General features: G+C 38.8%; 3 protein-coding genes across 3 annotated transcripts; all 3 read left to right on the top strand.

Moving 5' to 3' along the window:
• The first annotated feature begins 1,949 nt into the window (after positions 1 to 1,949).
• On the top strand, positions 1,950 to 2,480 carry LOC139952676 (C-type lectin domain family 4 member M-like). The gene is made up of 2 exons (XM_071951877.1): positions 1,950 to 2,118; positions 2,290 to 2,480. The coding sequence occupies exons 1-2, from the start codon at positions 1,950 to 1,952 to the stop codon at positions 2,478 to 2,480; spliced, it is 360 nt and encodes a 119-aa protein (XP_071807978.1).
• Positions 2,481 to 8,622: 6,142 nt separating this feature from the next.
• Positions 8,623 to 10,610, top strand: LOC139952673 (C-type lectin domain family 4 member M-like). The gene is made up of 2 exons (XM_071951875.1): positions 8,623 to 8,782; positions 10,441 to 10,610. The coding sequence occupies exons 1-2, from the start codon at positions 8,623 to 8,625 to the stop codon at positions 10,608 to 10,610; spliced, it is 330 nt and encodes a 109-aa protein (XP_071807976.1).
• A 6,117-nt stretch (positions 10,611 to 16,727) lies between these two features.
• On the top strand, positions 16,728 to 21,246 carry LOC139952449 (monocarboxylate transporter 12-like). Its single transcript, XM_071951583.1, has 5 exons — positions 16,728 to 16,950; positions 18,000 to 18,250; positions 18,700 to 18,840; positions 19,730 to 20,650; positions 21,095 to 21,246. The coding sequence occupies exons 2-5, from the start codon at positions 18,055 to 18,057 to the stop codon at positions 21,244 to 21,246; spliced, it is 1,410 nt and encodes a 469-aa protein (XP_071807684.1). The 5' UTR covers positions 16,728 to 16,950; positions 18,000 to 18,054.
• Positions 21,247 to 23,966: the final 2,720 nt, after the last annotated feature.

Raw genomic sequence — 23,966 nt, 5'->3', positions numbered from 1 at the left:
AGCATTAGGGGGAACTGCAGGCACTGTACATATTTAGATTCCATTGGAACTGCAGGCACTAGTGTACAATTTTAGATTCCATTGGAACTGCAGGCACTAGTGTACAATTTTAGATTCCATTGGAACTGCAGGCACTAGTGTACAATTTTAGATTCCATTGGAACTGCAGGCACTAGTGTACAATTTTTAGATTCCTTTGGAAGCATAATGTGTGTCAGTATAAGAAGTCCGCCTATGGGCAAAGTGCTTTAGTGTGTAATACTCATGTATGTAAACTCAACATTTAAAATTGTCACAATTTTTTTTAAATTCACATTCATAAATACCTCAGACAGTTTCGCTATTCCTATTGGTGGAGAGCGCGGCACATGGGGGTGTTTAAACCTTTGATAATGACCAGTGTTTGTAACCGGTTGTGAGCGGATACTCCGCGCTAGTCTTGGTGCAAGACGTTTCTTGTTACGGGCGATGCGGGCACTGTATGTAAGAGTTGGCCGCGCCGTGTGTGAAAGCTGTGCGCTGTGTGCGAGAACGTGTCGCACCCAAGACTACACGCGCATGCGCACGAACGGAGCCGGAAACTGTCGAAAATAGAGGCGTCTCAGTCATAACAATGCAACACACGGACGTCGTACATCATACAGAGCTCAACCACGTCGGAAACGGACAAGTTTTACAGAGTAAGTAAGAAACTCTGTAAAACTTATCCGTTTCCGAGTGCTTGAGCTCTGTTTCCACCTCCATGGTATGTTCAGTATGTACATGTACGATGTCCGTACGCGTGTGTTTCCGGTTCCGTTCGTGCGCATGCGCGTATAGTCTTGGTGCATATTCGCTGGTTTTCCTTTCACACACAGCGCGGCCAACTCACACGAACAGCGCCTGCATCGCCTGTAACAAGAAACGTCTTGCATCAAGACTAGCGCGGACAACCGGTTATAAACACTGGTCATTATCAACGGTTTAAACACCCCCACGTGACGCGCTCTCCACCAATAGGAATAGCGAAACTGTCTGAGGTATTTATGAATAAACTACAAAACAGAAATAGTAATACATGATTTTTAAGTGGCAAATATATACTAAGTGTGCACTCAGATTTAGTGCCAATATCTTCAGTCATTGAAATAAATTTCAAGTCTTTGACAAAACGTTTTGCAAGAAAATTTCCATGGAAATTTGAATTTTCTTCTCGTCTTAATTTCGTACCATGCCAGCAGCTATTATGTACAGCTCAACATTAGTGTAGTTTTTGTCCTTTAAATTCATATACTATACTATATTTGGGTTGAATTATCGCTGTTTTTGGAGAACTCCCTGTTACGCTGCTTTTTGTGACTCAATGAGCCGTGTTTTTACTAGCACAATGATCTTGACGCATTTCCGTTCTGTGAAGGTTGCATTTTCTTGGTTATGTTGTGTTAGCTCGTATGTTTCGGGTTTTTTTTAGGTCTGTATTTTTAGGTTGGTGAGGCGTAGGCTACGTGACTTCACAGCAGACATTGTTGCTTTTGCTGCAATACAACAGTTTTTTTTGTTCTTACATTTTATGTAGTTTTGATTGATTTATCGCTGTTCCTGGAGAACTCCCCGTTGCGCTGTTCTTTTTTTCACCCCACCTTATTGGTTTTATACCTGGCAGAATTTTAATTTGTCAAGAGATTGTCTGCAAAATGTTGGCGAGCAAACTGCTGGGTGTTGTTGGTATTTTTTTGATGGCAGACTACGCTGCTGTAAATGGGCGGTGTTGGAAGAAGGCCCCCGCCGGAGGGACACCTACCGACGGGACACCTACCGGGGGGACACCTACCGGAGGGACACCTACCGACGGGACACCTACCGGAGGGACACCTACCGGAGGGACACCTACCGGAGGGACACCTACCGGAGGGACACCTAATTGGGAATGCCCTCCTTCTTGGAGCCAGTGGCAAGACAAATGCTACAAGATGCATGATGTCGTCGTTACATGGGAAGAGGGCAAGCAGATTTGTGTTGAGTTGGGTGGGATGATGGTTGTCCCCCAATCCGAAGAAGAGTTACAACACATCATCAACATGTGCAGCTGCCAAGCGTGGCCATGGTTCTGGATTGGTTGCAACGACATTCAAACTGAAGGTTTGTACAAAATTATTCTATAAATTGTGTTTAACGTAGTCCAAATAATTCCTTTTATTTAGTGACAAAATTGTTGAAATATTGAGATCATCCTTTATTGGCTGTTTAAGTACGATCCCACTCCTAACATTTGATGCAATAAGACTTTTTACTTGGGGTTTCCTTGTTCAGGTACCTGGGTGTGTTTGGACGGTGAAATTTTTGACGTGCAGGACGAAATGTGGTCTGATAGTGAGCCAAATAATTCCAACAACGAAGATTGCGCTGTCGGTGTTGGTTCAGGCTGGTTCGATTGGCAGTGTGATCGTACCAGCAAGTCAATCTGTCAGCGCCACGCATCACCAGCACAGCAGCTCATGTGAAAAGTTGCTCAATGTTCTGAGCTAACTATCATATACTTCTTATAAAGATTAAAGGGGTAGGTGTTGAACTGCTAATTTGCTTTATGATAATCTTTTGTAAAACACTAAGCCACTATATGTGCTAATTGGTAAAGAGACAACTTGCTGCACGGTATACCTATCTTGATATTCTAACCAGACTATTTGAAGTTCATTTTCTTTGTCTCTCTCTCTCCGATAAAAAAAAATGGTAATAAAGTCGTTTTGGGAACCTCTCAAGTCTTTCTATGTGAAGGTTTTTTCAAAATATTATACAATGTAAAGTCAATTTTTTAGTAAACATTTGTTTTGAGTAATTACCAAACGTGTACCTGTCCTTTAATTAATATTATTGTTCACACAGTGCCCGCAACAACTAACACGCAGAAATGAAGTTCATTCTCATTATTTTGGTCATAATATAGTTTCATACAATTAATATAACGTCAATGTTTCGAAAATGGTTCACAAAGAATGCATTTGTGTTAGTACATGCTCAGCACTGACACCATTAGTGATCCCTTTAGTGATCCCTCTTATGATCAAGTTTTCAGTATGGAACATGACCCTGTTTTCCTTTTTCCTGAAACAGAGTAGCAACATATTTTTTTTTAAAGATATTAAAGTCGTTTTTTGAACCTTACAATTCTTTCTATGTGAAGAATTTGCAAAAAATTCTACAAATCTTTTAAGGAAACTCTTTTCTGAGGCTGTCATCTTTAAAAACTGATTGTTGCAAACAAGTTTTCATAGCTTTAAAAAATTGTAAATTAGCTTCAGGATAAATAATATTCATTTTATTGTTTGAGAGTTATTCGCAAAGTGAAATTTTAAATATTGTTTTGGCATTGTTATTGTATCAGTATATGTAGTATTAACCGGTTTACTGTTTAATTTAATTATTAACATTCACTAAGTTGGAAAACTGAAGCATTATTAACTTTAAAAACTTATTAGGCAAAACACTACTTCACGCTAACAATAGGGTAAGTCTTAAAGGTAAGTCTTAGAAAATCCCCTGTTTGGTCCCAAAACAGAACTAATAACATATATTCATGTAGAATGATCAGGCAGATACCCAACATAAGAAGAAAACAAATCACTAAAATCAAAGATTATTTCTTTGTTGTAGAGAATAAAACCCTGGGTCAGGAACTCCTCAAATTTTGGTAATTGCTCATAAACGAAGTTTTGACGAACGATTTCGCATTGTAACTAAATTGCTTCTTTGATTCATTATGAACTAAAAACACTTAAATTGTAAGTTCAGATATTCTAGATGTTTTTCAAATAATTATGTGAACTTCGTTGAATATGTAAAATTTGAATCTTAACACATGAATTTTTGTTTTACCTATGGTTACACGATTTAAACAAAATTATGATGGCCCTGGAAAAGCCAGTTGGTTTAGTCTCAACATTTCGACAACTGTACTCTCGTCGTTGTCACGTCTCTTATAACGACTACTTCAGAGCACACTACATTGAATAAACCAACCGACTCTCACAGAGACATCACCTCAATTAGTGTTCACGAAGAGACAACTTTAATTGGGTATCCGTCAAACTAACATTACTTTATTAAAAGTGTATATCTTTAATTGATGTAATAATATGTGTCGATCTAACATTAACCCTATCAGGAAAATGCTTTTGGCGACTCAAGTGGGCGGGGGCGTGGCTTTAATATGATGCTCCTTTTTTTACATTATGACTTCAAACATTTACCTTGAACTAGTCGGTGATAAAAACTGTGGTATATAGCTTGAACCTCTAAATCAGGCTGAAAAAAATACAAGATAATAACCGATTTTGATACTCCATTTTTAAAACGCAAACTGCATTTAACACTTTTACGTGGCACAGCAAAACCATTTTTACAGGAAAAATGTGTAGAAAAGAAATTAAAAAAAATAAAACAAGCGGAAAAACAACAACTACATTTTTTTTTTAAATCGTTTGATGACCCAAGATCGAACAAACGGTTCGTATGGTAACAACTGACACCGAAAGCAAGACTTTTGTTTACAAATTATGATCCAATATTAATATTTGGGAGACGACAAAGAAATTGTGCGATCGAATGCAGCGTTAAAAGATACGGGCCAAAAAATGACGCCCAGTCCTGATATGGTTAATGATGATCTTGTTTAAAAGTTCTTTCACTGCACAGCAAAGTAATAATAAAATACATTATGCACAAAACCATGTTTTACTCAACAGTTCTTAAACGACTCATGTTAAACTCACCCCAATTCTGCTTGGTCCTTCAATATTATTTCTAGCCAACCGTGGCCTTTTACGACCAAATCTAACCATCGCCGACCCTCACAAATTAATCTTTAAAAACAGCCTGTCCGATCACCCTAACAACCCATCCCGACCCTTCCAAAATCCGGTAATTTACGTATAGGATAATGCCCGAGGTGCGCGCCATTCGTGGGTAAGAATGGCCCGAGGGCGAAGCCCGAGGGCCATTCGTACCCACGAATGGCGCGTTCACCGAGGGCATTATGCGACTTAACCCACACCTGTGACGTCATGCTATTGTTAAAATCGCTCCATTATTTCGCACGAATGGCGCGATATTGTTTAATTTTTAAGTCAATTGTTTGTATGTATTACGTAAGCTTGTTCACTCCAGTGAACACCACTGGTGGTGTGTGAACAATGGACGAAGACCAACATTTAGGAAATATGCTCGTTCCTTCGATAGTGGCATCATAGATCGGGAGCGAAAGTGGCAGCAGATAAGTGATTTTGTTTCTTGACTTTAAGTAAATTTATACAAGTTAGTGATAGAAACAGACTATCAGATGATGTTGTAGCCGACTTTCTCGGTCTACAAATAACCCAAAAGGTAAAGATAAAAGAAGTGACCTACCCGCGTACAAGCCTGTAGTTTCAGATTTGTTTTTACTAAACAAATTTAAGCTACCTTTATGATCAACAATTTCAGTTGAATTCCTGTTATTTTATGATGATATTGAAAAAAGTATCTTTGCAATCTTAAGTTTTAGGGACTTTACTCACTTACCATGTTTGTGTATGATAAATTAAACATTTTTAATTAATAAAAACAAAACAAAAATACTGGTTAAAATGAAATTGATTTATCTGACTTTAAGACCTGCTTAAGTTACTGTTGTAGTTCTATAATTATTTTTTAACATCTCAGCTAAATAATAATTTAATAATGTAGCTGTTCACTTGTGTGTCAACGATCATTTTGCAATACATGTGTAGCTCTATTAACCTGTGTTAAAAACCATTAAAAACAAAATAATATATGGTCCATGGCGTCATTGACTTGATTTACTTTGTTCCCTAACTCTTTTATGCACAATGGGTGAATAGATGTACCCATCGCGCCATTCGTGCAAAATAATGGAGCGATTTAACAATAGCATGACGTCACAGGTGTGGGTTAATTTGAAGTAAGCCTCTCAAAATAAATTTAACAAAGCTTACTCCATCTTTGTGTATAGACCCTCTTATTATTTATGTAAGATGTCGTCACGAAATATTTTGCAAATCTTATGTGACTGACCGTAACCTTTACTTCCGGAAGTTGGCACATAATGATTTTAACAAAAGGGGTTTGGAATTGGAATTTATATTGTGATCTGGATTTGGACATGGTCTCTCTGCCTTCAAATTAGAATTGAAATGACGTAATTGTCTACAACAGCGCCCTCTCAAGTTTTATGACATTATTTTGCTGATAACAAATGAGCTATGAGGTTATGCTGTTTTCAAATAAGGTTTAATTGAACCTTTTTCTCAACAAATGCAACTCTTTAGAAAAAAAAATAACTTCACGTAAATCAAATAATATTTCCTACCGAAAGACATGTTTACCGAACTTATACTTTTACTTTCCTTCAGCTCAGATTATAGTTGGATAATGTCTCTACCGAACACTCTTGTTTGAACAAAACATAATATGTAAATCTGAATGTTTGTCTACGACACCATTCAAAAGCTATTTGGCTGCCAAAATCTAAACGCGTATTTTTTTGTTTTAATTACGGGTAAAATAACGGGTAAAGTTTATAAAACATTGCAATACAATGCCAACAATCACTGTAACTGCTATTCGAAGTGCACGGATGTCCAGACTCTCGCGAAAGCTTGTACTCTCTCGAGGCAGGATCGCACAGTTTAAATGACCGTCGCGAGACTTACAGTTCAATAGATAATTCCGTAATGCGCCATTTTTGTTGGTAACTCCATGATTCGTGTTTCTTGGCACAGTTCCGTGAGAGTTCTGAGTTTCTGTGAAGGTTGCACCTTCTTGGTTATTGTATACAATATCTGGCATCATTTAAATTCCAGGTTCGGGTTCAGGTTTATTTCCATACCATTTGTTCATGTACAATGTAAGGGGCAAATATAATTATAGAACTTAATAACGAGGAGGTCGCAGACAGGAAGCCTGTAGGCTTGTACAAGGTCTGGCCTCTTCAAAAAGAATACATAAACAATAATTTACAATTATGAGTTTTGAAAATAGATAAATAAGCAATATTCGGTACGTGGTTTAATTATTGAATAATTTAATTTAATAAATATTCATAATCTGACAATTGAAGAAATTCAACTTAAAAACGAAAAATAACCATCTACATGTAATAACTTAATTTTTTTAATTAATATTGAGAGATTATTGCAAACAAAATAGTGGCAAAAAACTGTTGTTTGCACTATCAGATTAGGGCACAGCTTCCGTCGATTACGTATCTTTCAAATCTCTGAGTCTAACAGAAATTTCCCTGAAAATTTTAGTTCTCATCTCATCTAAATTTCTAACTGTGCCACAGTTTATTATGCATGACCCCAAATCATAATAAATCCGCGTTGCGCTGTGTCTTTAATTTGTGTGACTCGATGGGTCGTGTTTTTGCTGGCACTTAAGGATCTCGGCGCAGTTCCGTTCTGTGAAGGTTGCACCACCTTCTTTAAATCTGACAGCAATTTCAATTTGTCACTAGATGGTCTGCAAAATGTTGGCGAGCAAACTGCTGGGTGTTTTTGGTATAGTTATGATGGCAAACTACACTGCCGTAAACGGGCGGTGTTTGAAGGCCCCCACCGGAGGGACACCTGCCGGAGGGACACCTACCGGAGGGACACCTCGATCTAGCAAACTAATTAACATTTTACGTTTCAAGCGACCTTTAAAGGGAAGGTACACTATTGGTAATTGTCAAAAACCAATGTTCTCACTTGTGGTATCTCAATATATGCATAAAATAACAAACCTGTGAAAATTTGAGCTCAATTGGTCATCGGAGTTGGGAGAAAATGATGAAATAAAAAAAACACCCTTGTTGGAAGAATTTGTGTGCCTTCAGATAGGAATAAAATACTTCCAGCTAGAAGTCTTTTATTATTTTAGTGAGAAATTACCTCTTTCTCAAAATCTATGCTATTTCAGAGGGAGACGTTTTTCACAATGTTTTATACTTTCAACAGCTCTCCAATGCTCGTTACCAAGTCAGTTTCTAAAGTTTTGAGTAATTACCAAACGTGTACCTTCCCTTTAAGTACCAAGGGTGAATCTAAATCATTTGCCAGTAAAATAACAAACGAAACTTGTATTCCCCTCACCGTTATTCAAAACCACATTTAATTCCCGACCTTTAAAATACTATACAGCGAGAAAAGATCACAGGAAACTACTAATCTTCACGTCACTTCTTCATTTGCATATTCATATTTTTCTTGATTTTGTATCGATTGTATTGTTAAGATGGGAGAGCTCGTGTGGCAGTTTCTTTTGTGCGTTTTTAAGATCGTTTGATAAATTCGTTCTTTGATATTATATCTATCAGCAATTTTTATTTGTCAAGAGATGGTCTGCAAAATGTTGGCGAGCAAACTGCTGGGTGTTGTTGGTATTTTTTTGATGGCAGACTACGCTGCTGTAAATGGGCGGTGTTGGAAGAAGGCCCCTATTGGAGGGGCACCTACCGGAGGGACACCTACCGGAGGGACACCTACCGGAGGGACACCTACCGGCGGGACACCTACCGGAGGGGCACCTACCGGAGGGACACCTACCGGAGGGACACCGCCATGCCCCCCTACTTGGAGCCAGTGGCAAGACCAATGCTACAAGATGCATGATAACGCTGTTGCATGGGAGGAGGGCAAGCAGATTTGTGTAGAGATGGGTGGGGTGATGGTTGTCCCTCAATCCAAAGAAGAGTTACAACACATCCTCAACATGTTCAATGGTCAATCGTTCTGGATTGGGTGCACCGACATCGTCACTGAAGGTTTGTGCACAGAAATTGCTTTCAATATAGCCCATCAATAGTTTTATTTTATGCCTTTTGAAGTTGGAAGTCAACAACATTCTGAATTTTATTTTGACTTCACCCCTTTTTCGGCTCTCAAATCTGCGTAGTATACAGAATTTTTTGAGAGCTGATATCATGAGACATTCGCTTTACTTTCAATTTATAGTCGGGTGCGCCCCACATTATGCAACATCATGCTTCATGCAATAAACAAACTTTTTTTAAAACGTACAATCTCACGACTGTGATTTGCATGTACTTTGCACGTGTGTTTACATTACGCATCAAGGCAAAGTCTGCCTCGATTGACGTCACAAAAGGGGTAGGCGGAATCAACCCCAAACAACTTTATCTATTCTTTAAACATTATAAATCGTTACAAACAACTACTATAAAAAACAATTGTTTTATTGTTATTAAACATATACTCTTATGTTTGAAAAAAAAAAAAATTATATTTCTAGGTGACTAAGGTACAATCCCGCTCAAAAGATTGTATGTAAACTGCTCACAAAAAGTAAGGAAACTTTTTTCAATCCAATATTAATGTTATTATTTAATACTCTCTTTGTATATGGAATAATATCAATGCAAAGCTGAACTGTTCCTCTTTAAGATGATACCACAGTTGCAATGATAACATGTTGCTGGACTTGACCACGTTAATGAGAATGCGACAAAGTCACAAATCAAAAATTAGCAATTTTGTGTTACTGTGTGAACAATCAAATTGACACTGTAATTCAAGCAAGCAAGACAACTTACTGATCTTAATCCACTTTATTGAGACAAGAAGTTTGGTATAGAGCAAGACAACTTACTGATCATAATATACTTTATTGATACAAAAAGTTCAGTAACAAGTGGATGATCCGAAGGCCTTGATGACAGCCTGGCACCTTCTTCTCATGCTGCACACTTGTAAGTCTTGTGATGCACTGATGATGAGGGATGGCATTCCATTCTTCATTAAGGAACCTGGTTAGGTCAGCCACAGTTGATGTGTTGGTGGTTCTGGCGCGGACAGTGAGGCCAAGCTGGTCCCACAGATGTTCCATGGGGTATTCAGGTCTGGATGGACTGTAGCAGGCCAATCCATCCGGTCCACCCCAACATTTTTCAGGTAGTCAGTCACCAGTCGGGCTCGATGGGGGCGAGCGTTGTCATCTTGAAAGATGGCATTTGGTTCAAGAGTCTGCAAGTATGGGACTGCATTCGGCTGTAGAATATCGTTTTGCAAATACCCATCAAACAAGGTGTTTTTCATGAGATGAGGGTTAATTGTGTCCGATGAGCTCACTGGTGCAAATCATGATGTAAACCACTAATGGTTCTGAAAAGCTTGATCGGTTTGATTATTGAGCATTACCTATTGACCATTCACAGACAACGGTAATTTTGGCACATTTGATTTGTGACTTTGCCTAATTGTTATTCGTGTTGCCAAGTCCAGCAACATGTAATCATTGCAAATGTGGTATCATTTTAAAGAGGAACGGTTCAGCTTTGCATTGATATATACCATATACAAAGAGAGTATTAAATAACAACAAATATACTGGATTGAAAAAGGTTTCCTTACTTTTTGTGAGCAGTTTATAAGAGAATATTTGTTTCTGATTGACTTTGTTCAGGTACCTGGGTGTGTTTTGGTGGAGGTACTATTGACAAACAGGACGAGAGATGGGCTGCTGGTGAGCCAAATAGTAACGGCAATGAAGATTGCGCTTTAGGTGTTGGTTCAGGCTGGCTCGATTTTGGATGTGATGGTTACTTTAAATTCATCTGTCAGCGCCCTGCGTAAACCAACACAATATTTATTTTAAATCTTCGGACATTATAATTCTTTGTTGGCAGGGGCCGTCCAGGGTAAGGCAAAAGTTTTAAAAACTGTCATCAAAGCGATGTGCCCTCCCAGGACACTTTTTTCTTTCAAGTCCAAGTAACAAATACTGAAATAGAGGCATAATAAGAACTTTTGAAAAAAAAAAAAAAAAAAAAAACAACTGGGCTCTTGAACACATTGCTAATAAAAAGCAACAAAGGTTGCTCAATATTCTAAGCTAACTACTTCTTATAAGGATTAAAGGGGTAGGTGATTAACTGCGCATTCGCTTTGTGATAATCTTTTTTTACCACCAAGTCACTATTTACTTTGAATATTGGGCTCATTAGTAAAAAGACAAATGTTGCATGCATGGAGTCATCCATCTTGATATTTTAATCGAACTAAATTAAATTCAATTTATCTGTCCCAGCCTCTCTCTGTCTTTATCTCAACTGAGAATGGAAAAATACTTGCATGGAAATCGTTTACTATAAAAATTATTTCTGGTCATAATACCTCTTAATTTACATGCTTGTTCACAAGGCCCGTAACAACTAACACGCAATAATAAAGTTCATTATTTTTGTCATAGTATTATAGTTTCATGATTGTGTGAAACAACTAATATAACGTCAATGTTTCGAAAATGGTTCACCAAGAATGCATTTATGTTAGTATAGGAGTGCGTTTTGGCGACCCCAACCAAAAACTGTTTCTGACGTCACAACCAAAACGGTAACCGAGCTCACAACTCGGTTGTCCTTCAGTCTGAACAGCAGAACCAACGACCAACAACCGAAACAGTTTTTGGTTGGGATCGCCAAACGCACTCCATGTTCAGCACTGCCACCATTAGTGACGTCACCGTTAATGTCAGCCCTCTTATAATCAAGTTTTCAGTATAAAACATGACCCTATTTTCCTTTTTCCTGAAACAGAGCAGCAATATATATTTGTTTAAAGATATTAAAGTCGTTTTTGGAACCTTAAAATTCTGTCTATGTAAAGGTTTTGCAAACTGTTCTACAAATCTTTTAAGGAAACCCTTTTTTGAGGCTGCCATCTTTAAAAACCCTGTATTGCAAAAAAAAAAAAGTCCTTGGATTCCCTGTACGCCGTTTACTGAAACAGACCTCCTTCGATAAGATTTGCAGGTTTTGCATTTACAACAGTTCACCGACAGCACCCGCATCGCCCGTAACAAGAAACGTCTCGCACCAAGACTAGCGCGGAGTATCCGATCACAACCGGTTATAAACACTGGTCATTATCAAAGGTTTAAACACCCCGAGTGACGCGCTCTCCACCAATAGCAATAGCGAAACTGTCTGGGGTATTTATGAATATTGCTTTTGGCATTGTTCTTGTATCAGTATATGTAGTATTAACCGGTTTACTGTTTAATTTAATTATTAACATTCACTAAGTTGGAAAACTGAAGCATTATTAACTTTTAAAACTTATTAGGCAAAACACTACTTCACGCTAACAATAGGGTAAGTCTTAGAGGTAAGTCTTAGAAAATCCCCTGTTTGGTCCCAAAACAGAACTAATAACATATATTCATGTAGAATGATCAGGCAGATACCCAACATAAGAAAACAAATCACTAAATCAAAGATTATTTCTTTGTTGTAGAGAATAAAACCCTGGGTCAGGAACTCCTCAAATTTTGGTAATTGCTCATAAACGAAGTTTGTCGAACGATTTTGCATTGTAACTAAATTGCTTCTTTGATTCATTATGAACTAAAAACACTTAAATTGTAAGTTCAGATATTCTAGATGTTTTTCAAATAATTATGTGAACTTCGTTGAATATGTGAAATTTGAATCTTAACACATGAATTTTTGTTTTACCTATGGTTACACGATTTAAACAAAATTATGATGGCCCTGGAAAAGCCAGTTGGTTTAGTCTAAACATTTCGACAACTGTACTCTCGTCGATGTCACTGTCTCCTATAACGACTACTTTAGAGCACACTACATTGGATAAACCAACCGGCTCTCACAAGTTTTCATGAAAAGACAACTTTAACTTGTGTATCCGTCAAACTAACATTATTTAATTAAAAAGTGTATATCTTTAATTGATGTAATAATATGTGTCGATCTAACATTAACCCTATCAGGAAAATGCTTTTGGGGACTCACGTGGGAGGGGGGGGGGGTGGCTTTAATATCATGCCTTTTTTTAAACCACGCTTTACATTATAACTTGAAACATTGACCTTGAACAAATCGGTGATAAAAACTGTGGTATGTAGTTTGAACCTCCAAATACGGGCTGAAAAAAATACAAGATAATAGCCGATTTTGATACTCCATTTTTAAAACGAAAACTGCATTTAACACTTTTACGTGGCACAGCAAAACCATTTTTACAGGAAAAATGTGTAAAAAATAAAAAAATAAATAAAAAAACAAGCGGAAAAACAACAACTAATTTTTTTTTTAAATCGTTTGATGACCCAAGATCGAACAAACGGTTCGTATGGTAACAACTGACACCGAAAGCAAGACTTTTGTTTACAAATAATGATCCAATATTAATATTTGGGAGACGACAAAGAAATTGTGCGATCGAATGCAGCGTTAAAAAATACGGGCCAAAAAGTGACGCCCAGTCCTGATAGGGTTCATGATGTTCGTGTTTAAAAGTTCTTTCACTGCACAGCAAAGTAAGAATAAAATACATTACGCACAAAACCATGTTTTACTCAACAGTTCTTAATAGACTCATGTTAAAGACAGTGGACACTATTGGTAATTGTCAAAGACCAGTCTTCTCACTTGGTGTATCTCCACATATGCACAAAATAACAAACCTGAGTAAATTTGAGCTCAATTGGTCGTCGAAGTTGCGAGATAATAATGAATGAAAAAAACACCATTGTCACACGAAGTTGTGTGCTTTCAGATGCTTGATTTCGGGACCTCAAATTCTAAATCTGGGGTCTCGAAATCAAATTCGTTGAAAATTACTTCTTTCTCGAAAACTACTTCACTTCAGAGGGAGCCGTGTCTCACAATGTTTTATACTTTCAACATCTCCCCATTACTCGTTACCAAGTTGGGTTTTATGCTAATAATTGTTTTGAGTAATTACCAATAGTGTCCACTGCCTTTAAACTCACCCCAATTCTGCATGGTCCTTCAATAGTATTTCTAGCCAACCATGACCCTTCACGACCGAATCTAACCATCCCCGACCTTCACAAATCAATCCTTTAATTAAACAACCTGTCCCCATTACAAGTAACCCTAACAACCCATCCCGACCCTTCCAAAATTCGGTAATTTACTTTGAAGTAAGCGCTCAAAATAAATTTAACAAAGCTTACTCCATCTTTGTGTAAGATGACGTCACGAAATATTTTGCAAATCTGATGTGCGTGACCATAACCTTTACTTCCAGAAGTTGGCACATAATGATTTTAACAAAAGGGGTTTGGAATTGGAACTTATTGAAATTGAAAAAAGAATTGAAATGACGTAATTGTCTACAACAGCGCCCCCTCAAGTTTTATGACATTATTTTGCTGATAACAAATGAGCTATGAGGTCATGCTGTTTTCAAATAAGGTTTAATTGAACCTTTTTCTCAACAAATGCAACTCTTTAGAAAAAAATTGACTTCACATACATCAAATAATATTTCCTACCGAAAGGCATACTAACCAACTTATATTTTTTACTTTCCTTCATCAGCTCAGATAAGTTGGATAATGTCTACACCGAACACACCTGTTTGAACACAGCATTATGTAAATTTGAATGTTTGTCTATACTACGACACCATAAAAAAGCTATTTGGTTGGCAAAATCTAAACGAGTAACACTGTGATAGTGTAAATGAACAGTGTCAGTGAGAAAGTAAGCCAATGGGGAACTTTAGACTATCTGCCAATCACCAAGAGAGGGCGCTCTTCACCAGGTAATGTCAACAACTTAGGAATAGGAGAAGCATGAGTGACGGTCACTGACAGCAAATACCTTGTGTTTTGCGTGTTTTTTATTTTGTATTTAGATTTAGCCAAACTGTATTTTGTTTTTCATAACACATTGCCAGCATAAACCGAACTGTTCTGGAACAGGACGTACTGGACACGAGTTCTCCATGGATAACAAGCGGTGTGCATGAGTTTCTGGGAGTGTTTCTTCTAGAGTAATTAGCAAAAATTCCAAAATGCTGACCTACCAAAAATTGAGAAGAAATCTGAAGTTTAGTTGTATGACAATGTATCTGATTTAATTTTCAAGAGGCTGAGAGACTTCTAAATATTTTTTGAGTACTTTTTAATTTTTAGCATTTACCATTGTTTGCTAATAGGAGTTGTGTACCTTACCTGGTAGGTCTGCTGCCCTCTAGTGGCAGAGCTTTCAAAAAGTCTCCCATTATACTCTTTGTGAACGTGACTTTCTGAACCATATCTTATTAGTTGCTCTAGTTGGACAAACAATTAAGAGATTTTGTTAAAAACCAAGCCTTCCAACAGGAAGCCACGCTAGGCATAACAAAAGATTTCACGGTCCATTTGTCTTATAGCGTAGGGCTGTTTGATTGCAAGGTTTTTAATACTGCGCCATTATGCATGACCCAAATTCATAATCAATTCGCGTTGCACCGTGTCTTTTGTGTGACTCGACGAGTTGTGTTTTTACTGGCAGTTAAGGATCTCGGCGCAATTTGACAGCAATTTCAATTTGTCAAGAGATGGTCTGCACTATGTTGGCGAGCAAATTGCTGGGTGTTTTTGGTATAGTTATGATGGCAAACTACACTGACGTTACCGGAGGGACACCTACCGGAGGGACCCCTACCGGAGGGACCCCTACCGGAGGGACGCCTACCGGAGGGACCCCTACCGGAGGGACGCCTACCAGTAGGACCCCTACCCGAGGGACGCCTACCAGTGGGACGCCTATCGGAGGGACACCTACCGGAGGGACACCTACCGGAGGGACCCCTACCAGAGGGACACCTACCGGAGGGACCCCTACCGGAGGGACACCTACCGGAGGGACACCTACCGGAGGGACGCCTACCAGTGGGACGCCTATCGGAGGGACACCTACCGGAGGGACACCTACCGGAGGGACCCCTACCGGAGGGACACCTACCGGAGGGACCCCTACCCGAGGGACGCCTACCAGTGGGACGCCTATCGGAGGGACACCTACCGGAGGGACACCTACCGGAGGGACACCTACCGGAGGGACACCTACCGGAGGGACACCTACCGGAGGGACACCTACCGGAGGGACACCTACCGGAGGGACACCTACCGGAGGGACACCTACCGGTGGAACACCTACCGGAGGGACACCCACTTTGGGGTGCCCTCCTACTTGGAGCCAGTGGCGAGACACATGCTACAAGATGCTACAAGTGCTTGCGTCTTAGTAACGATGCCCTCTACCCTAACTCCTAACCAATTACCACTAACCCTCGCTCCCCGAACACCCCCAACCCAACCTCCCTCTGCAACCACCTATCAACCAACCCTACCTCCCTAACCACCCATCCTCCCCAAGTAGTCAAGTACATGTACTCATAAACCTACCCTCCCTACTATCAAGCCACACCCCCCGGCCACAACTACCCACCCTTCTACGCCAACCCCCAGTCCCTAACCACCCACCAACCAAACCTGCCAACGTTGCAAAGTATAAACACACCCTTTTACGCCTGTTTTCGTTGTCAGAAAATCTCGCCTTCAATAAATTACTAGTCTGTACTAGCTACGAAGCACCAAGAACAAGGTACATGTTGAAAAGTTGTTATAATTTCGACTTACAATCCCTGTTTCATTCAAAGACATTTTGAAGACAAGAAAAAAACACTTTTACCAGAGAGTATTTTTTGTTTAAATCATTGAACAAAAACGACGGGAAATAAATAAACAGATCTGTATGCTGCTTGAACGCAAGCGCCCTCAATCTAAATTTGCTGCTGATAGACCTTTCTTGCTTGCACACTGTCGACACTTCAAGTTTGTTTCCGCTACCTTACTATGGCCGCTCGCTCTAGCATTTTTTGGTGTATAGAGTTGTCATGCATTGTGTATTGACCACCCGGGAGGTCGCGAACGCCTTGACTGAAGACTACATTGCCGCTATGACTTCGAGGCTCGTTTGAGGTTTTGAGGTTTGAGCCAAAAGATGTACCTTTGATCTCACATTCATACACGTTTACATAATACATCATTCATGGATGTTCATTACTGTATACTGTGAAGGACTTCGCTCGTTTGTGTTGGAATATGCATGTAACATAGGCACAAGATCCAAACAATAGGTACCTGTATGCGGTAAGTTGTTCTTAGATTTAGGGAGGTTTTAAACCTTTAATTCTACTGAGGTATAGTTTTATTTTCAGTATGAGTGTGTTACATTGTGCTTTATTGAAATGGTTTCAAAACCCATAGTTAAGTCTCTGTGATAAAATAATTTGCTTAACTTTCAGCTCAAACAAACTGGATCATAAAATTTAAAATTACCTTGAGCCTCGCGATTTGTTTGTACTATGCGGATACTCCTATATTATGTAATAGGACTATGTCAACAGTAGCGCTATAGCGTTGTACTACATGCAGTATGCATGCCTGTATGTGTTGGTAAATTGCCACATCGACATTGCTTTTCTTATGTTTACACTGATAACTCCATGTGCCGGATATCTGGCCTCGTATAGGATGTAAAATCCCCGGCCTCCTAGGCAGAAAACAAACTGTGGATGGGAAAACATATAAGCGCTGACTAGCTAGTCCCTCGTTCCAGCCGCTCGTCACACAACTACTGTTGAATTTACTTGTTGTTTTAACATTTTCTCTTAATTTGTCTATGTGTGTTTTAAAATTAACTTTAGGGCCTTGTCACACAGAAGCAACTTTTGCAGACAACTTGTAAGTAACCAACTACAGTGCATGCTACAGGACCACTTTGGTAGCAAATGAGTAAATTTTAAGGCAATGTCTTACCATGAGGGTCTTAATACGTTCCCAAAGAATATTTTGTGAACATTGCCTCGAGTGGCATGGCCTTTAAGGTCAAATTAACAAGAGAGTACAACTTATGATAACAGCATTATTTTGACAATTTAAAGGGAATGTACACATGCGTACTCTTAAAATCGATTGCACTAATATCATATTATGTTAGAAGCGAACAGCAGCTTTCGATAACGTAAAGCATTATGAGGAACATTTCACTTTGATGTAATGTGGTTACAAATATCAATTTTATGCCAAATTTGAATCTGAGAAGCGTACTTCGGTAACGTTTCTCATATTGCATATTGCTATATAGGGAGCATTTCTCATGCATGGACATATAACACAACTTTCTGAAATATTTTCAGTTGCCGTTCAACCAAAGATTTGGTCTGCTCGTCGTGACAATTATACAGCGATGCGATGGGCCCTCTTGTGGAGGAATGTGGCCATTGGGGTCTGGCTGTCGTAACCGCCTCATTCACTGTCCATCTTCTGGTTAAGGTGGTAACACGCTGTGCTGGAGTATTGTTTCTAAGCTTTCAAAATGAGTTCCAGAGTTCAACTGCACAGACAGGCGCCATCTTTAGTATCATGTCATCCTCATCATACATAGGAAGTAAGAATTACTTATCTTTAGCCACTAACAACAAAGTGACAACGGAAACATGACCCAAAGTGCTAACAGTTTTTCTTGTTAAAAGAAATATCTCGAACTCGGCAGATGATCCAACAGAACCAGAGGAAAAGATCATCTCCGTATTAACAGAATGGCAATTAATAGGCTACTGTTTTTATTTTACTTTGACTACAAATCATTTCAATATCTAGGTCCGATTTCGAGCCGATTTGACCCCAAAATTCAGATTGAATACCTCTTTCAAAGACTCGAAAACATTACAAGCTTTCGTTTAAGATCTTGTCCATCCAACCAATACACAGGGCTCTTATATATATAGTTCACTTACTTCTGGTACACAAGATCATTGATGTATCGTCAGGACCTCCTCTCAATCGGTGGGCAAAAGTCACTGATATTTATTTATGGTTTATTTTTTATTTATTCAGATACGATAGGTGGTGTGTTAGGGAATCACCTGAGCTGTCGTTTTACGGCGATACTTGGAAGTATACTTTACACTGCAGGGACAATAAGCTGCAGCTTTACAACAAATATTTATCAGATGTACTGTACGAGTGCTCTGGCAGGTAAGATCATAGACTTATAGACAAGTCGATAATGGTCTGCCGCGGTGAGATAGTCGAGTTGTTGTGGTGCTCTCGCGAGATCACTGCTCCCGCGCGAACTGGTTGCCGAATTCTACTCCCCGGCCGTATAGTCGTGTGAGAGTCTCGCGGGCCAGCAGTCTACCGCGGGAATCGCGGGGAGATTCGGAACGCTATCACCGGGACAGACATTTAACGACTTGTCCACAAGTCTAGGTAAAGGCATAAGCATTGTAGTACTTGTATATATTGTGTGGGTGACAGTTTCTTTGATCTTTGTGCAATTTGCTTCTGTATGTTTTTAAGTCTGTTTTGTAATTTTTTGTTGTAATTTTTGATGTTATAACGCTTTTGATTGTTTTCGTTTGGATTAATTAATTTTCATAATTTAATTTTTTTTTACTGGAATTGTGTTAAATTGTTATGCGCTTTCGAACAGGCTGGTCCTGGAGAGAGCGCAATAATAAGTTAAATAAATTATTATTATTATACCATTAATAGCTTTTTGTATGCAAGTCGCCAGACACACAAGGCATGAAGAGCCACTTCAACATGTGGGGTACAATCTATTTTTTCCATGGGTCGTTGGTTGCCAGCTAAGACTTGATTCAAGTCCCGTTCTCGTGTAAGAGGTCCGGTGCTTGTCGCTTGGTTTCATTAAAAGATATAATAAACAATAATCAAAGTTTTATAATAACCTTGTCTGACTGTGATATAAAAATGTACATTTCTATGGTTGTTGCTGTCGGCGATGGGGGGGGGGGGGGGCACCCTCTGCGCACATTTTCAGTAAATATCTTACTATTAATGTATACGCTGAAGACACGAAAATCACAAAATGATGTAAGTTTCCTTTCTTTCCTTACTGTAGGACTAGGTGGCGGAATTACTGTAATACCGGCAGTTGTAATGGTCGCTAAGTACTTCAAGAGATATTACCCCTTAGCGTGTGGAATTTCAACATCTGGACTTGACATTGGAATGTTGGTGTTTGCTCCATTGATGCAGTTATTACTGGATACTTATGGATGGAGGGGAGCAATGCTCGTAACTGGAGCATTTGTGGGTAATGTCTTTGCAGCTGGGGCACTTTATCGCCCAGTACGGTCGTCTTCCAAGACAGGAGACAAGAAGAGCACAGAAGAACATGTTGAACAAGGGGAAGACAAAGAAATGCTGAAGGATAATAATGAGAATCACAGATCAACGCAGAGTGAAGATCATGGCATCAACGAAGTGAAGACCCTGAACCAATTACAAAGTACCGATGCAACGAACATCACTTTGAAGTCGCAACGCCAGAGGAATCTATTCTCCGCAGCCGCCAATTCACTTCGGCTACATCTTCTCCGTGAATCTTATCGCCTCTCTTTGATTATCTTCGCCCAAGTCTTAGCTTATCTCGTTGCTTATACTTCTTTTATTATGTTCTTAGTCCCATTTGCCACATCATCTGGTATTTCAGAGCAGGATGCATCTTTTCTTATAAGTGTCTGTGGAATTGGCGGGATTGTTGGACGTCTTATTTGTGGAGTCCTAACTAAAAAAGTCTCATCTTACGTCATCTACCAGGTTTCACTGTTCGTGAGTGGATGTGCTGTCTTGCTGGTGCAACTTGGTACGACCTGGATTTACATTTCTGCATCCATGGTTGGAATAACATACGGAATACAGTACACAATCTGGCGGGTGATGATGCTGGAATTAGTTGGAGTGGATAACATGGGGTCTGCCATTGGAATCTACTCAAGCATTGGGATTCTCTTTACAGTCACAGTGCCCATCTTATCAGGTACCGTTCCCTTGTATCAATTTATAATAAATTTCAAACATGAATGCAAGGTGATTCTTATTACTATATCTAAGTTCCACAAGCAATAGGCTAGCTCATTCAATTTTTTACATCAACTTTGGAAGACAAACAAATTAATCATCTTTCTGATCGGATTTGTGTTTCGGCTATACGGCTTGAATTCAAGTTCCAAGCTATAAATGTCTACTATCGACATGTGGCTTCGAATTGAAGGACAAATCCTAAATTCAATGTCCATCCCAAGGTGTGGGAAAAGCTTAAAAACAAATTACACTCCAAACTGTTTCACAAAATTGTTAACGTTCTCTAAGAGTTTTAGTAGAAGACCTAAGTGGAAAGTTTAGCTTAAATTGTTTGGTTTATAGCAAAAGGATTTCTGGCATGTGTATATTCATTGCTACATTATTATTTCTTTTTACACAGGAGCCCTCTACGATACAACCGAGAGCTACTCTATTCTGTTCTACATATTTGCAGGGTTCTATTTCCTTGGATTTGGGGCGTTGTTTTTGGCGCCAATTTTGAAAAGGATTGAACCGGGCATTGTCAAGAAAGAGGACATCAATAAAGTATAAATAATATTGGAATGGTTTCAAAGCAGTTATACTCATTGCTGACAACAGCTGTAGGAGATTTTTCATAACACAAAATCTCACACGGGTGTTCACTGTATTATCATTATTATTCAATCAATGCTGTTTTACCGTTTACGACAAAATATTTATTTGTGAAGTAACCCCAACACTATGAAAAAAAATAAAAAATATAGCACTGTTTGACCAGTGCTTTCCAGATGGAAATTTTTGTCCACGTTTTACTCGGGTGGGATTCGGACTAACGTCGAGTACATAAACTGCATGACACTCTAACAGGCGAGTGCAATACTGTTTATTTGACTATGCGATTAATAATGTACTAAACTCCTTCGCCAGAAGAAAAACAATATTCAAAAACAGAGGTCTACATGAATTTGATGGAGTTTCGATGTAAATTATGACCAAGTTACAAAATTTGTTCCCGCACACCGTATGGACTGTCACTCTGACAATTTGGTAACCTATATACAAAATAAACGTTGATACAAATTATACACAAGCAATACTTTACTTTGAATAAGGGATGCATTTGCTACCACCATAGATATATTGATGGAATACAGCTTGGATGCATGATATAATGAATAATTCGTAAAACGGTCTAATCGTATTGTTTACCTGGGAAAACTATGTCAAATTTATTTTTAGCAGATTTAAACCTCACGTATATATATATATACAAAAATATTGCAGTTTTTAGTAAGTATGGTTTTGCGGTTTTGGGTGATTTCACACAATAAATGCGGTTATAAATGTCATTTTACATTTTAGTGAACAAATTGTCGCAAACTAATATGCACATGTCATCTGTTTTGTGACTTCATATTTCAAATTATTTGCCATTATGAGCTCAATTTTTTTTTTTTATGCGAACACAATAAAGAATTATATTAACATTCATATAACCTTGATATACTTTTTTGTTTGTTGATCAAACCAGTTTGTTCAAAAGTTGCACTTTGGGTTATTGGTTGTTGTAAGCCTCGTATATTGCCACAAAATTTGCCACAAATCTTTCAATATTTTGGATAACTTTCCGTATGGCGCCACCACCTTTTCACTCATTTTTACAAAAAGGGATATCTCATTGAGGTAAACTAGATACTGTATTATTTCATATCGAAGAAAAAGTGGTGGCGCCATACGGAAACTTTTCCAATATTTTTTTCGAGTCAGTCATCCCCGCAAATCAAGCTCGTTTTTGTGATACTGTAACGGGATTACAAAGCAATACACAATGATGGGGGCAGTAGGCCTATGGCCCGCTGGATGGACACCAACTACAACCGCAAGGCACTGACTTGTTGGTCTCCGACATGAACTACACGGACTGTAAACACGGGACTTGGACATGTGACTGACACGTGACAAACCTTGACCGTGGGATATGCTTGTGATTTAGTAACTAGATAAATAATCGTCGAGTGCGTTATACTCTGCCTCAGTCCTCAATGGTGTTATTCCATTCTTCACCATCGAACAAATTTAACACTAGAGAAAGCGTTGCAATGAGCCTACTCAACAATGGTAATTTCGTTACAAGGATGCAAGACACACCTCCACACACGTGACACAAGTAGTCGATTTTAGCCAGCTTTGACACCCGTCTCGCTAATTAATTTACCAAGAAAACGTTGTATAAGTTTATAAGAGAACGACTTACCCCAACCAACTTTTCTACAACGTCGACCGAATCCTGTAAAGCATTTGTGTTGTTGTTTCCGAAGTTCGTGTAGTTTGGTGTCGTTTGTACCGTGGTATTGTGTCCGGCCGCGTGTAAATGTGACGGGGTCCATTTTGTAAATTGGCCCGCCGCAATATACTGCTCATGCGCATTGCATGGTTTCAACTGACCGTATTTTTGACCGCTTGGGGGCGTTCAACAGCCTTTCTTGCTAGCTTGCATCACATTATCAAAGTTTCACAATATCACAATATCCGACTGCCTGATTAAATAGTTTAGGTAGGCTTGGTAAATCTTCGTTAATTTAATTAACATAAAAACCTTATTTGGTGAGAAGAACTGCAGCTGTTGATAGGCCCCTAAACAAAGGGTTTTTTTTATAGAAAGGATTCCCCTTAAAAATATGGCTTGGATATTTTGTTCACAGAAACAATTCGAATCTGGTGTTCATTCGCGAATGGAGTGACCAGAGATGCGGTTGGCACCCTCTGTCAGCTACACAAATAATTTGTACATTTTTGTGGGCTCAGTTGTTTCCTCTTTTCTCAGATGCTGATTTTTTCTTAGCTTATTTTATGCATAGGTTGAGATACAGCTTTAAAGACACTGGACACTATTGTCAAAGACCAGTCTTCTCACTTGGTGTATCTCAACATATGCATAAAATAACAAACCTGTGAAAATTTAAGCTCAATTGGTCGTCGAAGTTGCGAGATTAATAACGAAAGAAAAAACACCCTTGTCACACGAAGTTGGGTGCTTTCAAAATCTAATTCCGAGGTCGTGAAAACTATGTTACTTCAGAGGGAGCCGTTTCTCACAATGTTTTATACTATCAACCTCTCCCCATTACTCGTTACCAAGGAAGGTTTTATGCTAATAATTATTTTGATTAATTACCAATAGTGTCCACTGGCTTTAAGTTTCAATTATGCCAATTACTTTGGTACACACTTTGTACAATCAGTTCTTTTAAACCCTTCCTTCTTTGAAAAAAGCGGCATTGAACCTTCCC

This window comes from Asterias amurensis, chromosome 20 (assembly GCF_032118995.1).
Source record: "Asterias amurensis chromosome 20, ASM3211899v1".
NCBI lineage: Eukaryota > Metazoa > Echinodermata > Asteroidea > Forcipulatida > Asteriidae > Asterias > Asterias amurensis.
The sequence above is the reverse complement of the archived record's forward strand: the minus strand, read 5'-3'. Positions and strand labels throughout refer to the sequence as shown.

Excerpts from the sequence above, each read along its gene's own strand:
- LOC139952676 (XM_071951877.1), top strand. The coding sequence starts at position 1,950 with ATGCATGATGTCGTCGTTACATGGGAAGAGGGCAAGCAGATTTGTGTT. Across the intron at positions 2,119-2,289 it reads CAACGACATTCAAACTGAAG|GTACCTGGGTGTGTTTGGAC; the intron begins GTTTGTACAAAA and ends TTCCTTGTTCAG.
- LOC139952673 (XM_071951875.1), top strand. The coding sequence starts at position 8,623 with ATGCATGATAACGCTGTTGCATGGGAGGAGGGCAAGCAGATTTGTGTA. Across the intron at positions 8,783-10,440 it reads CACCGACATCGTCACTGAAG|GTACCTGGGTGTGTTTTGGT; the intron begins GTTTGTGCACAG and ends GACTTTGTTCAG.
- LOC139952449 (XM_071951583.1), top strand. The coding sequence starts at position 18,055 with ATGGGCCCTCTTGTGGAGGAATGTGGCCATTGGGGTCTGGCTGTCGTA. Across the intron at positions 18,251-18,699 it reads ATCCTCATCATACATAGGAA|ATACGATAGGTGGTGTGTTA; the intron begins GTAAGAATTACT and ends TTATTTATTCAG. Across the intron at positions 18,841-19,729 it reads CTGTACGAGTGCTCTGGCAG|GACTAGGTGGCGGAATTACT; the intron begins GTAAGATCATAG and ends TCCTTACTGTAG.